At 41.8% G+C, this 19,124-nt stretch overlaps 1 protein-coding gene and 1 long non-coding RNA gene across 5 annotated transcripts in view; one reads left to right on the forward strand and one right to left on the reverse strand.

Annotated features, from left to right (window-relative positions):
* The window catches only part of NAIP (NLR family apoptosis inhibitory protein), a 55,146-nt gene that overhangs the window by 8,717 nt on the left and 27,305 nt on the right, over positions 1–19,124 (reverse strand). For 3 of the 4 annotated variants that reach the window (XM_008957315.3, XM_034959986.2, XM_008957309.3), the window contains 4 exons: positions 9,832–9,913; positions 8,778–8,835; positions 5,807–7,918; positions 1,906–2,073 (listed from right to left, as the gene is read on the reverse strand). In XM_008957315.3, coding sequence (XP_008955563.2) covers positions 1,906–2,073; positions 5,807–7,918; positions 8,778–8,835; positions 9,832–9,913 — 2,420 coding nt within the window. The remainder of the gene's footprint in view (positions 1–1,905; positions 2,074–5,806; positions 7,919–8,777; positions 8,836–9,831; positions 9,914–19,124) is intronic. The other variant, XM_034959988.2, reaches the window with a different exon arrangement.
* LOC129397765 (uncharacterized) lies at positions 5,871–18,505 on the forward strand. The gene is made up of 2 exons (XR_008625369.2): positions 5,871–13,140; positions 17,809–18,505. It is a non-coding gene; the product is annotated as an uncharacterized LOC129397765 (long non-coding RNA).

Genomic DNA, 19,124 nt, shown 5'->3' on the forward strand with positions numbered 1-19,124 from the left:
TTGCAGTGAACCGACACGGTGCCACTGCACTCCAGCCTGGGTGACAGATTGAGACTGTCTCAAAAAAAAAAAAAAAGAAACATAAAAGGAATGACAACTCTGAAGCAAAACCTAAATTTGTTGCAAAATTTGCTGACAAATATAACTACCACCTCCAGCTTCGGTGTATATATGTATACACACACACACACATATATATATATATATATTTTTTTTTTTTTTTTTTTTTTTTGAGACAGGGTCTTGCTCTATCACCTAGGCGGGAGTGCAGTGGCATGATCATAGCTTATTGCAAGCTTGAACTTCTGGACTCAAGTGATCCTACCAGCCTCCTGAGAGCTAGGGACTATAGGTGCACACCATCATACTTGGCTAATTTTTAATTTTTTTAGTAGAGATGATGTCTTGCTATATTGCCCAGCCTGGTGCTGAACTCCTGCTCTCAGGCGATCCTCCCGCCTCGGCCACCCAAAGTGCTAAGATTACAGGTGTGAGTCACTGCGCCTGGCCAACAATGAAGCTTTTGCATGCAAGTCTTTATGTCAATTCCATGGAGTTGTATATTTCTTCAATCTTTCGTGTTCAGTGTTTACTAAGTTAAGGAATGATGGTGCCTAAGTCATTTAGCTAAATGATGTATTTAAGAAAGATGGCTGCACCATTTTCCATGAACTATTAGGATAGGCTGGTGAGAAACAGGGAAATACTTCCAATGACTACGGATTAGCAGATTTCCTTCCTGCTGAGCTGCCAGATCTGTAAGTTGCAATGTAAGACCAGCCTAACCAAAAACAAAATAAAATAACCCTACAAATTATTTTGGAGTGGCAACATTATATTAGGGATTTCTTTTTTTTTTTTTTTTTTCTGAGATGGAGTTTTGCTCTTGTTCCCCATGGAGTTTCACTCTTGTTCCCCAGGCTGGAGTACAATGGCGTGATCTCGGCTCACATTGCAATCTCTGCCTCCCAGGTTCAGGTAATTCTCCTGCTTCAGCCTCTCAAGTAGCTGGGATTACAGACATATGCCACCATGCCAGCTAATTTTTGCATTTTTAGTAGAGACAGGGTTTCACCATGTTGGTCAGGCTGGTCTCGAACTCCTGACCTCAGGTGATCTGCCCTTCTCGGCCTCCCAAAGTGCTGGGATTACAGGTGTGAGCCACCAGGCCCGGCCTATATTAGGGATTAAGAACTCAGATTTTGGAGTCAAAATTCCTGTATTTGAGTCACAGATATACATTTCCTTAGCTGGATATTACAAATTACTTTATCTCTTTATGTCTCAGTTTTCCCAGCTACAAAATAGCATTAATAATAGTACTTTACTTTGGCCAGGCACGGTGGCTCATGCCTGTAATCCCAGCACTTTGGGAGGCCGAGGCGGGAAGATCATGAGGTCAGGAGATCAAGACCATCCTGGCTAACACAGTGAAACACCGTCTCTACTAAAAATACAAAAAATTAGCTGGGCGTGGTGGCAGGCGCCTGTAGTCCCAGCTACTTGGGAGGCTGAGGCAGGAGAATGGTGAACCTGGGAGGAGGAGCTTGCAGTGAGCCGAGATCGTGCCACTGCACTCCAGCCTGGGCGACAGAGCGAGACTCTGTCTCAAAAAAAAAAATAATAATAATAATAATAATAATAGTACTTTACTTCATAGAGTGGGTATGAAGACTGAGTTCATATTTGTGAAGTGCTTAGGATACTTCCTAGTGTGTAGTAAAGGCTCAATAATTACAAACAGCACTCTGCTTTCTTAATGAGAAAGAGTGCTATTCCTCACAATTTACCATGGATACAGGCTACACCCTTAGAACCACAGGCACTTTAACTCTTAAATAAATTATTGGCCAAGTAGCTTTTCCAACTTATGTAAAAACAAGTATATTAAAGTGCCATCCTTACCTAGTTTGGAAGGATCATACTCAGCTGAAATTTGGATCAATAATTTCTCCATATGGTGGAAATTTGGAAATTCTTCAGGAATGACTGAAAAAACATTTATATTGCCCTCCAGATCCACAGACAGTTCTTTCAGGCACAGGAACTTATCCAGATTAGGAAAGATTTGGTCTGGAAAGCAGCAGTTTCCCATTATTAATCTAAAGAGTTCTGAATGGACATTTTAAAACTGTCATTTTGATTCATCCAGCTATTTTCACATGCAAACCTTCCACATACCGTAAAACATTCTTTTTTTTTTTTTAAAGAATACATATATGAAGATATTGCTGTTTGCAGCTTATACACTGTATGGGAAGCCCTGTGCTACTCTTCAGACTCACAAAAAGAAATATAGCATCTTGGCCAGGCGCGGTGGCTCATGCCTGTAATCCCAGCACTTTGGGAGGCTGAGGCGGGCGGATCACGAGGTCAGGAGTTTGAGACCAGTCTGGCCAACATAGTGAAACCTCGTCTCTACTAAAAATACAAAAAAAATTAGCTGGGTGTGGTGATGTGCATCTGTAATCCCAGCTACTCAGGAGGCTGAGGCAGGAGAATCACATAAACCTGGGAGACGGAGGTTGCAGTGAGCCAAGATCGCGCCATTGCACTCCAGCCCAGGCTACACTGTGAGACTCCGTCTCAAAAAAAAAAAAAAAAAAAAGAAGAGAAAAGAAATATAGCATCTCTTCAACAAACGGTTGGGGACAACTGGATTTGCACATGCGAAAGAATGAAGTTGGATTCCTATCCCTCACCATGTAAAAAAAAATCAACTCAAAATGGATCAATGACCTAAATATAAAAGCTGAAATCACACAACTCTTAGAAAAAAACATAGGAGTTAATCTTCATGACCTTGGATTTGGCAATGGATTCTTAGATAGGACACCAAAAGGACCAGCAATAAAAGAAAAAACAGATAAATTGGACTTCATCAAAATTTAAAACTTTCGTGCACAAAGGACATATAAATAAAGTAAAATGACAACCTATGGAATGGGAAAAATATTTTCAAACTGTGTATCTGATAACAGGTTGAAATCCAGAATATACAAATAACTCTTACAATGCAACAAAAACAACAATTTTTAAATGAGCAAACAGATATTTTTTCAAAAAGTGAAAAGATACTTAACATCATTTTCATGATTTGCATTAGAGAAATGCAAATCAAAACCACAATGAGATACCACTTCACAACTACTAGAATGGCTTTATGATAATCATCACAAAACAAAATGGGCTGGGTGAGGTGGCTCATGCCTGTAATCCCAGCACTTTGGAAGGCCAAGGTGGGTGGATCATTTGAGCCCAGGAGTTCAAGACCAGACTAGGGGCCAGGCACGGTGGCTCATGCCTGTAATCCCAGCACTTTGGGAGGCCGAGGTGGGTGGATCACCTGAGGTCAGGAGTTCAAGACCAGCCTGGCCAACATGGTGAAACCCCATCTCTACTAAAAATACAAAAATTAGCTGGGCGTGGTGGCGGGAGCTTGTAATCCCAGCTACTTGGGAGGCTGAGGCAGGAGAATGGCGTGAACCCAGGAGGCAGAGCTTGCAGTGAGCCGAGATTGCGCCACTGCACTCCAGCCTGGGGGACAGAGCGAGGCTCCATCTCAAAAAAAAAAAAGAAAAGAAAAAGAAAAAAGACCAGACTAGGCAACATAGCAAGAATCTGTCTCTACAAAAAATAAAAAATTATCCAGGCACGGTGGTGCATGCTGGTAGTCTCAGCTACTCAGGAGGCTGAGGCAGGAGGATCACCTGAGCTCAAGAGGTTGAGGCTGCAGTGAGCCATGATTGCACCACAGCACTCCAGCTTGGGCAATAGAGCGAGACACTGAAAAACAGCAATGAAAACAAAAACAGGTCGGGCACTGTGGCTCATGCCTGTAATCCTAGCACTTCGGGAGGCCAAGGTGGCTGGACTGCCTGAGCTCAGGAGTTCGAGACCGGCTTGGGCAACATGGCGAAACCCCATCTCTACTAAAAATACAAAAGTTAGCCAGGTATGGTGGTGCACACCTGTAGTCCCAGCTACTCAGGAGGCTGAGACAGGAGAATTGCTTGAACCCGAGAGGTGGAGGTTGCAGTGAGCCAAGATCTCACCACTGCACTCCAGCCTGGGTGACAGAATTAGACTCTGTCTCCACAAAAACAAAAACAAAAATTAACAAGTGCTGAAGAGGATGTGGAGTAATTGGAACCTTTGTACATGGATAGTGGGAATGTAAGATGGTGCAGCTACTGTGCAAGTTCCTCAAAAAGTTAAACATAGAACTACCATATGAATCAGCAATTCTGCTTCTAGGTATATACCCAAAATGATTAAAAGCAAGAACTTAAACCGATACTTATAATGCCAGTGTTCATTGCAGCATTATTTATGATAGCCAGAAGGTAGAAACAACCCAAGTGTCTCTCAGCAGCAGAATGGATAAACAAAATGTACTATATACATACCATGGAATATTAGCTATAAAAAGGATGAAGTTCCTTTTCAAAGTTGATACATAATAATTGTACATATTTATGGAGTACATGTGAAGGAATGAAATTCCAATATAGGCTACAACATGATGTACCTTGAACAGTATGCAAAGTGAAATAAGCCAGACAAGTGATAATGCTTATAAACAATATCTAGAAGAGGCAAATTCATAGAGACAGAAAATAGAAGAGAAGTTATCAGGGGCTGGTGGGAGGGAAGATTTTTGTTTGTTTGTTTGTTTGAGACGGAGTCTCACTTGGTAGCCCAAGCTGGAGTGCAGTGGCATGATCTGGGCTCACTGCAACCTCTGCCTCCCAGGCTTCAGTGATTCTCATGCCTCAGCCTCCCGAATAGCTGGGACTACAGGCGCATGCCACCACGCCCAGCTAATTTTTTGTATTTTAGTAGAGACGTGGTTTCACCATGTTGCCCAGGGTGGTCTCAAACTCCTGAGCTCTGGCGATCCACCCTCTTCGGCCTCCCAAAGTGCTGGGATTACAGGCGTGAGCCACCGCGCCCGGCCCAATTTATTGTTTAATTGGGATGATGAAAAGGTTCTGGAGATGGATAGTGGTGATGGTTGTACAACATAGTGAATGCTTAATGCCACTGAGTTGTACACTTAAAATGATTAAAATGTAAGTTTTGTTACATGTATTTTACCATAATAAAAAAGTACTTGAAAAAAGATGAAAAATTTTCTAAATTTGGTAAATGTCAACCCACACATTCCAAAAAAGTTCAGTGCACCTCAAGCAAGATACATACAAAGCAAAGCACACCTAGGCATATAACAGTCAAACTGCTTAAGACCAAAGCAATACTAGCAACAATTAGAAAATGAAAAAATATTTTTAATGACATTTACAATACTTTCAAAAGATATGAGTATCTAGGAATAAATTTAATGAAAGATGGGTTAAGTCTACACTGAAAACTATCAAATAGTGCTTAGAGGAGTTAAGACACAAATAGATGAAGATATTATTTCCCATTAATTTATTTATTTCCCAGGGACTACAGGCCTTTCTTCCTTTAGGCAGCTAGGGTGAAGGTAATTTCTAAGCATCATCTTACATATAGCTAATTCTTTTACTAATCACAGATAATTCATGTCTTTATTAAGAACCTTCAATAATTTAATATAAATATTTTATTCATTTTATCTGAGTTATTTGAAAACCATTCTATTATTCAAGGACTTTTCACTAATTCATGCTACTGTCAAAAAAAATTAGTGAAGGTTTATTTTATATCTGTTCTATCAATGAGCATGCATGCTTTCATGGCCTCAGAAGTTTTCAACCACTTAAAGTAAGAAAAAGAAATTATACATCAGAATAGTCATCCAAAATATATACAGGTATACCTTGTGACTGGATTGTCCCTGAGACTTCAAGAGATTCCAGGGAAGGCAGGGTGAGAAGCAGTTCCTGTTCGGCTGCGCTGAGTTCCAACTTGCTTATGGAGCACTTGGTGACAGAGGCCTTAGACAGCTCAAGAGCTGGGCGGATGCTCTCTATAAAGCCTCTGCTGTGGTTTAAATGGAGTTCGATGCGCTGTGAAGCTGAGAAAACTGTCATTAGAATCTCAAGCATGTCCTGGCCTACAACATCAATATCATTCACATCGACTTCTAGACAGGGAATCTTGTACTGCTTTGGAGAAAGTTTCCAATAGCCAGTACTAAGGTCTGGTGATGCCCTGCGCTGCATATCCATATAGCTCTTTACATTATCCTCTTTTTCAGCTAAATTTCGCTCCCATTCATTCATAGGTTCAAAGGCAGAAGCATAGTCCTGATCTATAGTTGGCACCTGTGATTTGTCAAAACATGTTTCCAGAACTGAAAAATGTGCTCTGGGTGATGTCTTATTTCCTCGTATTGAGAAGTGGATGCTCCTCAACAATGACAAGCTTTCTGGGTGGTCGAAAAAGTACTGTAAGTTAAGCACACCCAAAGTCAGTGTTCTCCCTTGAAGGAATTGCAAAACAAATGGAGAACACGCAGCAACAGTGTTGCTTTGATAAGCGATTTTCAGGGCAAGAACCAGTAAATGTTCTGAAACCATTGAAAAGTAAGCTTGTGGACAAATTTGCCACAATCCCCTAAGTAACTGTATCTGCAGTGAAATTTCTGGCTGGTGCTTTAAGTAGTCATCATTTTCAGATATATTCTCCAATGACTCTTTGTTATCCACTAAATGGAGCAAATGAGACACAATTTTGGGCCCTGCTTTTGTTGAAGGGAGGCTGGAGACATAGTTCAAAAAATTGTTGTAGGCGCTTACAGTCATCATGGGTGAGTTGATTTGTTTCAAATGATACAGTCCCAAATCTTGATGTTCCTGCCTATCTGAATCCAGGAGTTCAATCAGCCTCATCCCCGCAAGAAATTCTTGGAAGGCAGGACTTAAAAACCGGTAGAATGGTCTTAGTCTCTGGGCTGTAAATTTGCTCATCAAGCACATGGTTAGATCTTCATCTTCATCAACCCCTGCTTCTGCGAGATCATCATCATTAAACTCAAAGCAACATGAAAAAAACCCTTTCAAGGCCAGCTCACCACAGGAGGACACAGTTGCTTTGAGAATTTCAGCTGTCGCTTTGTTCCTTAAGGAAAGGCGTTCCATATAGGACTTGAAAACAGCCACATCATCAAAGGATGGGTCAAAAGGATACTGAAACCAATGAGCACAGATCGCCGCCACAAAGAGAGGAGTTTTCTGTATCTTCTGCAAACTTTGGTTCTTTCCAAAGTAAACCATAAACTTTCGCAGACGAGTCATATTATGTGAAAAGAGCTTCCGTAATATACAGACAGTATTATAAAAGGGAAATGCTTTGATCTCTAGAATCGTCTCTAGGTATCGACGGATGTCCCTGGCCCTGTCTGTACGGACAGCAATCAATAGGCAGGTCCGGGACAAGTGGTTTTTTTGAATCAGTTTTCCTATGACTTGAGGGATTGAACATATTTCTTTGTAGTCATCTAAAAGGAATAAGACCTGATTCTTTAACTGCTGGATGATGTTCCTCATGCACATTTCAGTAACAGATCCTTCTTTCTCTAGGAGCTGGTCACAGATGATACTGGCCAGCCCCTCGTCTGGTCTGGTGGAACTAAGGGAGAGGTAGAAAACCAGCTGGAACCTGTTTAACAGGGGACAGCATCCAGATGCCCACAGAAAAGCTATTTTCTTCAGGAGGACCGTCTTTCCACTTCCAGCTTCACCCTCCACACACATGACAGAGTTCAAGTCGGCAAAGACCTCAGGCAGCACCAGAGGTTCTTGCACAGGTTTGCTGATGTGTTTTGAAGCAATAGACAGATCACAGCCCAGCAAGTGGTCCGTGGCCAGATCGGAAGAGATATCAAGCAAAGACATGTGGCGGAAACTGGCGCTGGTATAAGCTGCTCTCAGCTGCTCATTCAGATTCTTTGCCTCTTGAAACCATCGGGCTTCACCCTGTGCCATTTCTGTGGAGAGAAAGAAAGGGGGGCACAACAGGGATTCATAGTCACATCTCCCTCAGTCTGAACACCATGCCCTTTTCATTCCATGATTCTGCCTGTCTACTACGAATGTGTTAGGATTTTCCACAGCCATCCATGATTCCCACATTGCGATCATCTCATAGGTTTTGGCACAAAATCAGAATGTGGGAAGCATGTGTCCAAAGTGCCACACTTGAAGCAGGGACCTAGACATAATGTGTGCTTATCATAAGCACCATGCATCTCAGGAAAGAGGCCAGGCAAAGTGACTCATGCCTATAATCCCAGCACTGTGGGAGACCGAGGCAGGCGAATTGCTTGAGCCTAGGAGTTCAAGACCAGCCTGGCCAACATGGCAAAACCCTGTCTCTACAAAAAATACAAAAATTAGCCAAGTGTGGTGGCACATGCTTGTGGTCCCAGCTACTGGGGAGGCTGAGATGGGAGGATCACTTGAGCCTGGGAGGTCGACACTGCAGTGAGCCATGATCTTGTCATTGCATTCCAGCCTGGGTGACAAAGTAAGACCCGGTCTCAAATAAAATAAAATAAAATAAAATGAATAAAAATAAAAATCTCAGGAAAGAAGTTTACTGATTGGTGCTTCTAAGGACTGGTTTCCTTGTACCTGAGACACGTTGCCTACTATCAGTTTGGTCCTGCCTGCACTCTGGAGAAGCCACAAGAATCTTGACTTTTGCTCATACACGACACTGTTGCAATGCTGCTCCTCTTTGGAAGCTCTTTGGACAATTATAAATACTCTTTTTTTTGCAACTGCCCTGTATACAAATATATTTACAAATACATATAATCCCACGTGCTACTTCAAAGTTCTTACCTGGCACTATATGATCAACTGCTATTGAATCTTCAAGATTGCTTTCACTTGTGGTTTCCTTTGAAAAATAAAATCTTTTCTTAAATCAAAATTTGTATAGGAGGGTGGTGCATCATGTTGTAATCATTGGGGACTAAACATCTAAACACAGCCCACCCTCAAATATTTATGCTGATTGAAGGGAGGGGTGCTCCAAATATAAAGCAATTAATAATCTGCAAACATCTGCAGGAATGTGTGTTCCTCAGTGGTTCATATATGATACAATCCATAGGTGAATACTATCCAGGTAACGAGAATCATAGTGTCTTGAGCAAGAAGGATCCTCCAAAAGTCATTAGGTGCAGCCTCTGTCCTTGGTTAACTACATTTTTAATATTATACATCCGGTACTTAGAAAGGTTATGTTTCTTCCTTAAAAAATAAGCTATTTCTATATCCCCAAACTTTTTTCTTTAGTGCCATTTTTCAATTCACATAGGAAATGAATCACGTGAATAGCAAGTTGGTTTTTGTGTGTGTGTTGGGCGGGTGGGGGGGGGGATGACAAACATAACATACCTAACACACAGCCTCAAAATAAGGTGGTATGTGTGTGCATTAAATTAGTAGTGGCTTATATCCCAGAGGACTAGGTAGGATTTCTCAGCTTAAAGTGGTCCGCCTATTACCTGGGTTTATGATTTTCTTGGGCACTTGCTTTTGTTAAAGTAACATCTTCTCAACCCCTAAAAAGGCCAAGTAGCAAATCCAGCCTTATTGCCCTCCACATGAAGATCCAGAGAGGATCCATTTAGCCTGCATGCTAATCAACAAAGTCTAAGAGAGTCTGGGCCTTGAAGTAGAAGAGATTGACTATACATTTCATGAAGCTAGGTATTGTGCCCGACTGGTTTATTGTGATTTCCCCAATCTGTACCTAGAACATAACAGATGTTTAGTAGATTTTTGTAGAATTTATTAACTTATTTATGACGAGACATTCCTGTTCAAAACAGTTTTCAATTACATGACCATGTGCTGCTAAAACAGACAAGATGATGGTGTTCATTACCAGTAATTCACAAGGTTCACCACGGCTCTGAAGGTCTGGAGTCACTTCCACAGAGGACTTCATATTTTGGAGAAATGGACAACTAAGTGTAAAAGTTAAAAGTTATAAAAATAGTTGTATGCATTTAAGTATTTGTGTTAGGTATTTTTGTTGTTGTTGTTGTTGTTTGTTTTGTTTTGTTTTTTCAGAGACAGGGTCTCACTATGTTGCCCAGGCTGTTCTGGTTTCAAACTTCTGGCCTTGAGCAATTCTCCTCCCTAGGCATCCCAAAGTGCTAGGATAATAGGTGTGAGCCGCCAGGCCTGGCCTTGCATTAGGTTTTTAAAAACACTATTAGAGTTTTAGTGACAAGAATTAAGTATAAAACTATCATTTCCAGTGATTCTCTCTGTCAGTGTCATCAGGTAAGGCACTTAGGTTGTGGCTCTCTGCAAGAGAAACGTAAATGGTTTATAAAGTAATGGTAAAGGATATCAAGGGAATTTGGTGGAATGAGTGCGTATTTGACACTCCTCCATGCAACCAACAGAAATGAACTTAAAGAATCAAAAATAGGAAAAAAAAAAACCCTCTATTTATGAATTCTGGAACAAAAAACAACATAGTGGAAAAACTGGTGAAATCCAAATAAACTCTGGATTTTAGTAAATAGTAATGCACAGTATATGAATTGGTACACTGATGATTTTGACAAATATGCTAGTGTAAGATGTTAGCATTAGGGTAAATTGGGTATGGCAATATATAGGAACTCTTTGTATTACTTTGCACTTTTTCTGCAAATCTAAATAATTTCAAATAAAAATTTATTAAAAAAAGAAAAAAAACTCTGTGAGTGCGGTGGTTCACACCCAAAATCCCAGCACTTTGGGAGGCCGAGGCGGGCAGATCACTTGAGGCCAGAAGTTTGAGACCAGTCTGGCCAACATGGCAAAACCCTGTCTCTATTAAAAAGAAAATTCCAAAATTAACCAGGCAGTGGTGGCGCACGCCTGTAGTCCTAGCTACTTAGGAGGCTGAGGCACAAGAATCGCTTGAACCCGGGAGGCGGAGGTTGCAGTGAGCCAAGATTGTGCCACTGCACTCTAGTCTGGGCAATGGAGTGAGACTCTGTCTCAAAACAAAACAAAAAACAAACAAGGCCAGGCATGGTGGCTCACGCCTGTAATCCCAGCAGTTCGGGATGCTGAGGTGGGTGGATCACTTGAGGTCAGGAGTTTGAGACCAACCTGACCAACATGGTGAAACCTCACCTCTACTAAAAATACAAAAATTAGCTGGGCGTTGTGGTGGACGCCTGTAATCCCAGCGACTTGGGAGGCTGAGGCAGGAGAATTGCTTGAACCCAAGAGGCAGAAGTTGAAGTAAGCCGAGATCGCACCATTGCACTCTAGCCTGGGCAACAGGAGCAAAACTCTGTCTCAAAAACAAACAAACAAACAAACAAAAAACTAACCAACCACAAACCACTCCATTGCCAGGTGCAATGGCTCATGCCTGTAATCCCAGCACTTTGGGAAGCCAAAGTAGGAGTTTCACTTGAGATCAGAAGTTCAAGACCAGACCAACCTGTGCAACATAGAGAGATCTCCTCTAAAAATTAGCTAGCAGGGTGGCATGCATGTATAGTCCCAGCTACTTGGGGGTGCTGAGGCAAGAAGATCACTTGAGGCCAGGAGGTTGGGGCTACAGTGAGCCGTGATTGCATCACTGCACTCCAGCCTGGGTGACAGAGTAAGACCCTGTCTTAAACAAACAAAAAATTAAAAAAGAAACCCTCCGTCAGTATCAAAACAAAAGAATGGCCACAAACATACTCTCTAAAAACTACTTGCCAATCTCGTGAAACTAGGACGCAAATACCCTCTAAACTCAGGTTTGATGTATGCTTGAAGAACAAGAGAGAAAGTTCAAAAAGAGCTCTAGTTGCAATTATTAAAATGGACAGATGAGAACTATACATGTGAGTAAGTCAGTGGCCTATTCCCTGCTGTAGAATCACTGGAGAGCAGGAGTAAAGCAAAGGGACACTTTTTTTTTTTTTTTTTTTTTTTGAGACAAGGTCTCACTCTTTTGCCCAGGCTTGAGGGTAGTGACGCGACCGAGGATCAATGCAGCCTCCAACTCCCAGGCTCAAGTGATCCTCCCACCTCAGCCTCCCAAGTAACTGGGACTACAGGCACGTGCCACCATGCCAGGCTAATTTTTTTTTTTTCTGGGCTCAAGGTATCCTCCCACCTCAGTTTCCCAAAGTGCTGGGATTACAGGCGTGAGCCACTGCATGTGGCCCAGATACTTCATTTGTATTGCCTTCAGGTGACTTGGCGATGAGTCCAGAAATAGAAGCATAGCTTCAGGAAAACAAGAAGTAGAACTTTTAATGTTTCTGTCCAAAGTCAGCCATGTAGAGGTAAATAAAAACAAACCCATAGGGAAGGGGTGAAGTGGCTTACAAAAGAAAAAAAATATTTTAATAGGCCCATCAAGGAAAAGAACTATGAAGGAAGGTAAAATATAAACTTATTCATACAAACAAATGCCAAATAAAGTCAGTTGCCAGCATAACTGCACTACAAAAAATGTGAAAGGGACCAGGCACAGTGGTTCACCCCTGTAATCCCAGCACTTTGGGAGGCTGAGGCAGGCAGCTCATGAGGTCAGGAGTTCAAGACCAGCCTGGCCAACATGGTGAAACTCTATCTCTACTAAAAATACAAAAATTAGCCTGGCATGGTGGTGGGCACCTGTAATCCTAGCTACTCAGGAGGCTGAGGCAGGAGAATCGCTTGAACCCGGGAGGCAGAGGTTGCAGTCAGCCGAGATCGTGGCGCTGAACTCCAGCCTAGGAGACAGAACAAGACTCCATCTCAAAAAAAAAAAAAAAAAGTGAAAGGAAGCACATCAGTTAAAAGGAAAATGATAGCAGATGGAAATTTGGTTCTACTCAAAGGAATGAAAAGTACCAGGAATGATAAGATAACTAAGAGGGCAAATATGAAAGACATTTCCCCTTGTAAAAATGTACTTAAATTGTTTAAAGCAAAGATATAACATTATATTGTAAGATTTATTAAAGTACATGGAAATAAAATGTATGACAATAGCACAAAGGATGAGAGGGGAGAAATGGAAATATACTATTGTATGGTTCATACATTTTATGTCAAGTGTTATATATTTTTTTGACCCAGAGTCTCACTGTGTCACCCAGGCTGGAGTGCAGTGGCATGATCTCAGCTTTCTGCAGCGTCTGCTTCCTGGGTTCAAGCAATTCTCGTGCCTCAGCCTCCCAAGTAGCTGGGATTACAGGTATGCGCCACCACACCCAGCTAATTTTTTTGTATTTTTAGTAGAGACGGGGTTTCACCATGTTGCCCAGGTTGCTCTGGAACTCTTGACCTCAAGTGATCTGCCTGCCTCAGCCTCCCAAATTACCGGGATTACAGGCATGAGCCACTGCACCCGGCTGTTATAATATTTTTGAAGATTACTATGATATGTTAAATAGGCATATGGTAAACTCTAGAGCAAGTAGTAAAAAGGTAAAATAAGGATTAATAGCTAATAAGCTGACAGAAATAAAATGGAGTACAAAAAAAAATACTCAAGGAGGGGGTAGAAAAAAGAAAAACAAAAAACCCTAAACCCTAGGAAGTCAGGAAAAGAAAAAGAAACAAAGAAGTGATGAAATAAATAGAAAGCAAATGGTAAAATAGGTTTAAATCCAACCATATTCATAATTGCATTAAATTTAAACGTTCTAAACATTCCAGTTAGAAAGCAGTTATTGTCAGACTCTTAAAAAGCAAGACCTGGCCAGGCGTGGTGGCTCACGCCTGTAATCCCAGCACTTTGGGAGGCCAAGGCAGGTGGATGATGAGGTCAGGAGATCGAGACCATCCTGGCTAACACGGTGAAACCCCGTCTCTACTAAAAATACAAAAAATTAGCCAGGTGTGGTGGCGGGTGCCTGTAGTCCCAGCTACTCGGGAGGCTGAGGAAGGAGAATGGTGTGAATCCAGGAGGCGGAGCTTGCAGTGAGCCAAGATCGTGCCACTGCACTCCAGCCTGGGCGACAGAGCAAGACTCCGTCTCAAAAAAAAAAAAAGAAAGACCTGGCTGGATGTGGTGGCTCACACCTCCATCTCAAAAAAAAGCAAGACCTGTTGGGTTCAGTGGTCCACACCTGTAATCCCAGCACTCTGGGAAGACAAGGCAGGAGAATTGCTTGTGGCTAGGTGTTCGAGATCAGACTGGGCAACATAGTGAGACCTTGTCTCTACAAAAAATTAACAAACTTAGCCAGGTTTGGTGGCATGTGCCTGTAGTCCCAGCTACTCAGGAGTCTGAGGTGGGAGGATTGCTTGAGCCTGGGAAGTCCAGGCTGCAGTGAGTCAAGACTGCACCACTGCACTCCAGCGTAGGCAACAGAGCGAGAGTCTGTCTCATAAAAAAATAAAAAATAAAATAAAAGACTCCACTGTGTTGTTGCCTGTAACAATTCACTTTAAGGCTGGGTGCAGTGGCTCATGCCTGTAATCTCAACACTTAGGGTGGCAGAGGTGGGAGGACAGCTTGAGCCCAGGAGTTTGAGATCTGCCTGGGCAACATAGTGAGACCCTGTTACCCACAAAAAGGAAAAGGAAAAAACAAGAATTGACTTTAAATGTAGTCACAGATAGATTAAAAAGAAAATAATCTAAAAGATGTAACATGAAAAAACTAATAAAGGCCTAAAAAATACTATCAAGGATAAAGAGGGATATTTCGGTTTTTTAGAGACAAAGTTTTACTCTGTCACCCAGGCCAGAGTACAGTGGCACAATCATAGCTCATTGCAACCTGTACTCCTGAGCTCAAGCGATTCTCCTGCCTCTGCCTCCCAGGTAGCTGGGACTACAGATGCATGCTACCATACCCTGTCTTAAAATTTTTTTGTAGAAATGGAGTCTAGCTATGTTGCAAAGGCTAGTCTCAAACTCCTCGCCTTGTGCACTCCTCCTACCTCAGCCTCCCAAAGTGCTGGGATTATAGGTGTGAACCACCATGCCTGCTTGGGATATTTAATATATTCTCTGGAATATGAAAGACCAAAGGGCAAAAAAATAGCTAAGACACACTCTTGAAGAGAAAGAACAAGACTATTCTGCAGGAAAATATGAAAATAAGCTCAACTGCCGGGCGAGGTGGCTCACACCTGTAATCCCAGCACTTTGGGAGGCTGAGGTGGGTGGATCACCTGAGGTTGGGAGTTCGAGACCAGCCTGACCAACATGGAGAAACCCCATCTCTACTAAAAATACAAAATTAGCTGGGCGTGGTGGCACATGCCTGTAATCCCAGCTACTTGGGAGGCTGAGGCAAGAGAATCACTTGAACCTGGGAGGCAGAGGTTGCGGTGAGCCGAGATCGTGCCATTGCACTCCGGCCTGGGCAACAAGAGTGAAACTCCATCTCAAAAAAAAAAAAAAAGGAAGAAAAAAAGAAGAAAATAAGCTTAACATTATTAGTAATTACATTGACAAAAATTAAAATTTGGGCAATACCAAGTTAGTGAGGAAGCAAATCAATAGAAACGCATCTAGGCCTATGGGAATGTAAATCAGTGCAACCACTTTGGAAAAAGCTTTGCATTATCTAGTGGAGTTGAACACCCGCAAAGTTCTATGACTCTGCAATTCTTTACTTTGTTATGTATCCTAGAGAAACACACATGAGCACTGGAAAATATGTACAAGAATGTTCATAGGGCATTATTTGAATTTGCAACACTCTGAAAACGACCCACGAGGTTAATCAACAGTAAAATAAGTTATTATATATTCATAAAATAATACACTATTTACCAATGAAAACAAGTGAACTACAACTGTGTAGTACATATAAATATGGATGAATCTCAAAAACATCGTGGAGTAAAACCAGCCAATTACAAGAAGAATCATGCAGTATGCTTCTTATTTGAACTTCAAGAATAGACAAAGCTAAATATGTTTAAGGATGTATATGTAGTTGGTAAAACCAAAAAGAGAAGCAAGGGAATAATTAACCCAAACTGAGCATCACATTTACCTCTGGATTGGAGGGACAGGGATATAATCAGAATTAGGGGGTGGTTGGCATGCAGAGTTGTTTTTTGTTTTTTGATTTTTTTTTTTGAGACAGAGTCACGCTCTGTCGCCCAGGAGTGCAATGGCGCCATCTTGGCTCACTGCAACTTCCGCCTCCCAGGTTCAAGCCATTCTCCTGCCTCAGCCTCCCTAATAGCTGGGACTACAGGCGTGTGCCACCAGGCCCGGTTAATTTTTTCTTTCTTTTTTTTTTAACAGAGATGGGGTTTCACCATGTTGCCCAGGCTGGTCTCGAACTCTTGAGCTCAGACAATCTGCCCACATCGGCCTCCCAAAGTGCTGATATTGCAGGCGTGAGTCACTGCACCCGGCCGCAGGGGTCTTTTAAGGCATTGATAATGTCCAATTTCTTGACTTTACTAGGAGGTTCATAGGTTGCTTTTTATTCATTCTTTAAAGCATACATAAAAATTTTAGGTAATCATTTGGAGATATACTGGTTTGCAGTTTTTTTAAAAGAGGCAAAGGAAGAGTAAAAATCCAAAAAGGAGTTGGCTGGGAGCAGTGGCTCATGCCTGTAATCCAAGTACTTTGGGAGGCTGAAGCAGAAGGATCATTCGGAGCCAGGAGTTTGAGACCAGCCTGGGCAACAAAGCAAGACCCCATCTCTACAAAAAAAAAACTTTAAAAAATTAGTCGGGCATGGTGACACATGCTTGTAGTCCTAGCTACTTGGGAGGCTGAGGTGGGAGGATCACTTGAGCCCAGGAATTTGAGGCTACAGTCAGCTAGGATTGCACCACTGCACTTGCTCCAGCCTGGGTGACAGAGCCGAGACCCAGTCTCTTAACAAAAAAACACTAAAGGCCAGGTGTGGCGGCTCACACCTGTAATCCCAGCACTTTGGGAGGCTGAGGCAGGAGGATCACTTGAGGTCAGGAGTTCAAGACCAGCCTGACCAACATGGTGAAACCCCGTCTCTACTAAAAGTACAAAAAATTAGCCAGGCATGGTGGGGAGGTACCTGTAATCCCAGCTACTTGGGAAGCTGAGGCAGGAGAATTGCTTGAACCCGGGAGGCGGAGGTTGCAGTGAGCCGAGATCACGCCACTGCACTCCAGCCTGGGTGACAGAGTGAGACTCCATCTCAAAAACAACAACAACAAAACAGTAAAACTAATAATAATAATAATAGTATAAAAGGGAGTTGATCGATTCCAGAGTGAGTTCTAAATAAGACTAGACTGCATCCTAGCTTATCCTTCCAAGAATTAAGTAGAATGTCCCCATTGTTCTCAATAATTTATTATACACTAAGCCCAAATAAGAAAGAAAAATGAGGTAACTACTGCTATCAAAATACCTTCAAGGCAATAAAATTAGATAGAAGTATTCATTTTATTTTATTTTTGTTTTTACCACTATACAAATGAGCAGGAAGCATTCATTTTAAAATCTGTATGTGTTCATATTCATTTCTAAAAAAAAAACTCTTACTAATTACATAGTGAAAACACAAATTTCTTCTTGCAATTAAACATTTCTAAAGAGTTTGATGGGTAAAAAAAATTAAGTTTAAAGATTCATAGAAAAGAAATATTTCTTCATAAAATTTTAGAACAGATATTTTTCTGAAAGCTTCCAGCGCAGGAAAAAAAAAAAAATTTGTTTGCAGTAAAAGGATTGAGAAGCAGAAAGGCATGGAACTTCTCGACAGCACATTAGGAACCAGTAGAAATGTAGCAGTGCCTCTACAATCTAGAATTAAAATGACTTCCAACCTATAATCCTACACCTAGCTAAACTATCAAGTAAGTGTGAGAATACAGGAAAAACATATATCTAGATAGATCTATATGTCTGTATATGCATTATATGCAACTAAAAGTGTGTATTTCTTATGCAGTCTTTCCCAGGGAACTCCGATGAAGTGTTCCACCAAAATGAGCGAGTGAACCAAGAAGAGGATGACATTAGATCTAGGAGATACAACAGAGGAGATAATCTCCAGGATGCCTGTGAAGAAAGATCCCTGGATCCCAGGATGATTATAGGACAAGTTGTTCATAATCCAGCAGGCCAGAAGACTTCCAGGGAAACTCATTCAAGAAGGTGAAAATGATGGATGACTCCTCCAAGATGAAAATGGACCAGCCGCAGTGGCTCACGCCTGTAATACCAGCACTTTGGGAGGCTGAGGCAGGCGGATCACTTGAGGTCAGGAGTTTGAAACTAGCCCGGCCAACGTGGCAAAACTCCATCTCTATTAAAAATACAAAAATTAGCCAGGCATAGTGGTGCATGCCTGTAGTCCCAGCTACTTGGGATGCTGAGGCAGGAAGAATTGCTTGAACCTGGGAGGCAGAGTCTGCAGTGAGCCGAGATCATGCCACTGCACTCCAGCCTGGGTGACAGAGCCAGACTCCGTCTCAAAAAAAAAAGAAAAAGAAAAAAAAATGATGACTCTTTCAAGAAATGAAAATGATGAGATATCTGGTAGGTCTGAATGACTTAAGAGGAGATTTAAACATTTGGGATAATTTGAAGATGAGCTGGTGTTTGTCTTCATTTATTTCATTTAAATAAATAAATAAAATTATTAATACATGAATTTTATCTCAAGAAACAAAAATAAGCAATGTACATAAAAATTAAGCAGATGGCTGGCCGGGCGCGGTGGCTCACGCCTGTAATCAGAGCACTTTGGGAGGCTGAGGCGGGTGGATCACGAGGTCAGGAGATGGAGACCATCCTGGCTAACACGGTGAAACCCCGTCTCTACTAAAAAAATAAATAAAAAATAAATTAGCCGGGCGTGATGGCAGGTGCCTGTAGTCCCAGCTACTCGGGAGGCTGAGGCAGGAGAATGGCATGAACCCAGGAGGCGGAGGTTGCAGTGAGTGAGATCACGCCATTGCACTCCAGCCTGGGCAACAAAGTGAGACTCCATCTCAAAAAAAAAAAAAAAAAAAAATTAAGCAGATGGCTATAATTTTTTTAAAAATAGAAAAGTGTTGATGAGAAATGGGAAACCTCATATATTGTTGGTCAAACTGTATGCTTCCATTTAGAGGAAATAGTCAGAACAAATAAATCCATAGACACCAATTAGGTTGGTGTATCCCAGGGGCTGGGCATGGAGTGGGATGGAGAGAGAAGGAGGGCCTGCTTAATGGATACAGAGTTTTCTTTGGGGGCGATGAAAGTGTTTTGGAACTAGAT

Source organism: Pan paniscus, chromosome 4 (assembly GCF_029289425.2).
Source record: "Pan paniscus chromosome 4, NHGRI_mPanPan1-v2.0_pri, whole genome shotgun sequence".
Classification (NCBI taxonomy): domain Eukaryota; kingdom Metazoa; phylum Chordata; class Mammalia; order Primates; family Hominidae; genus Pan; species Pan paniscus.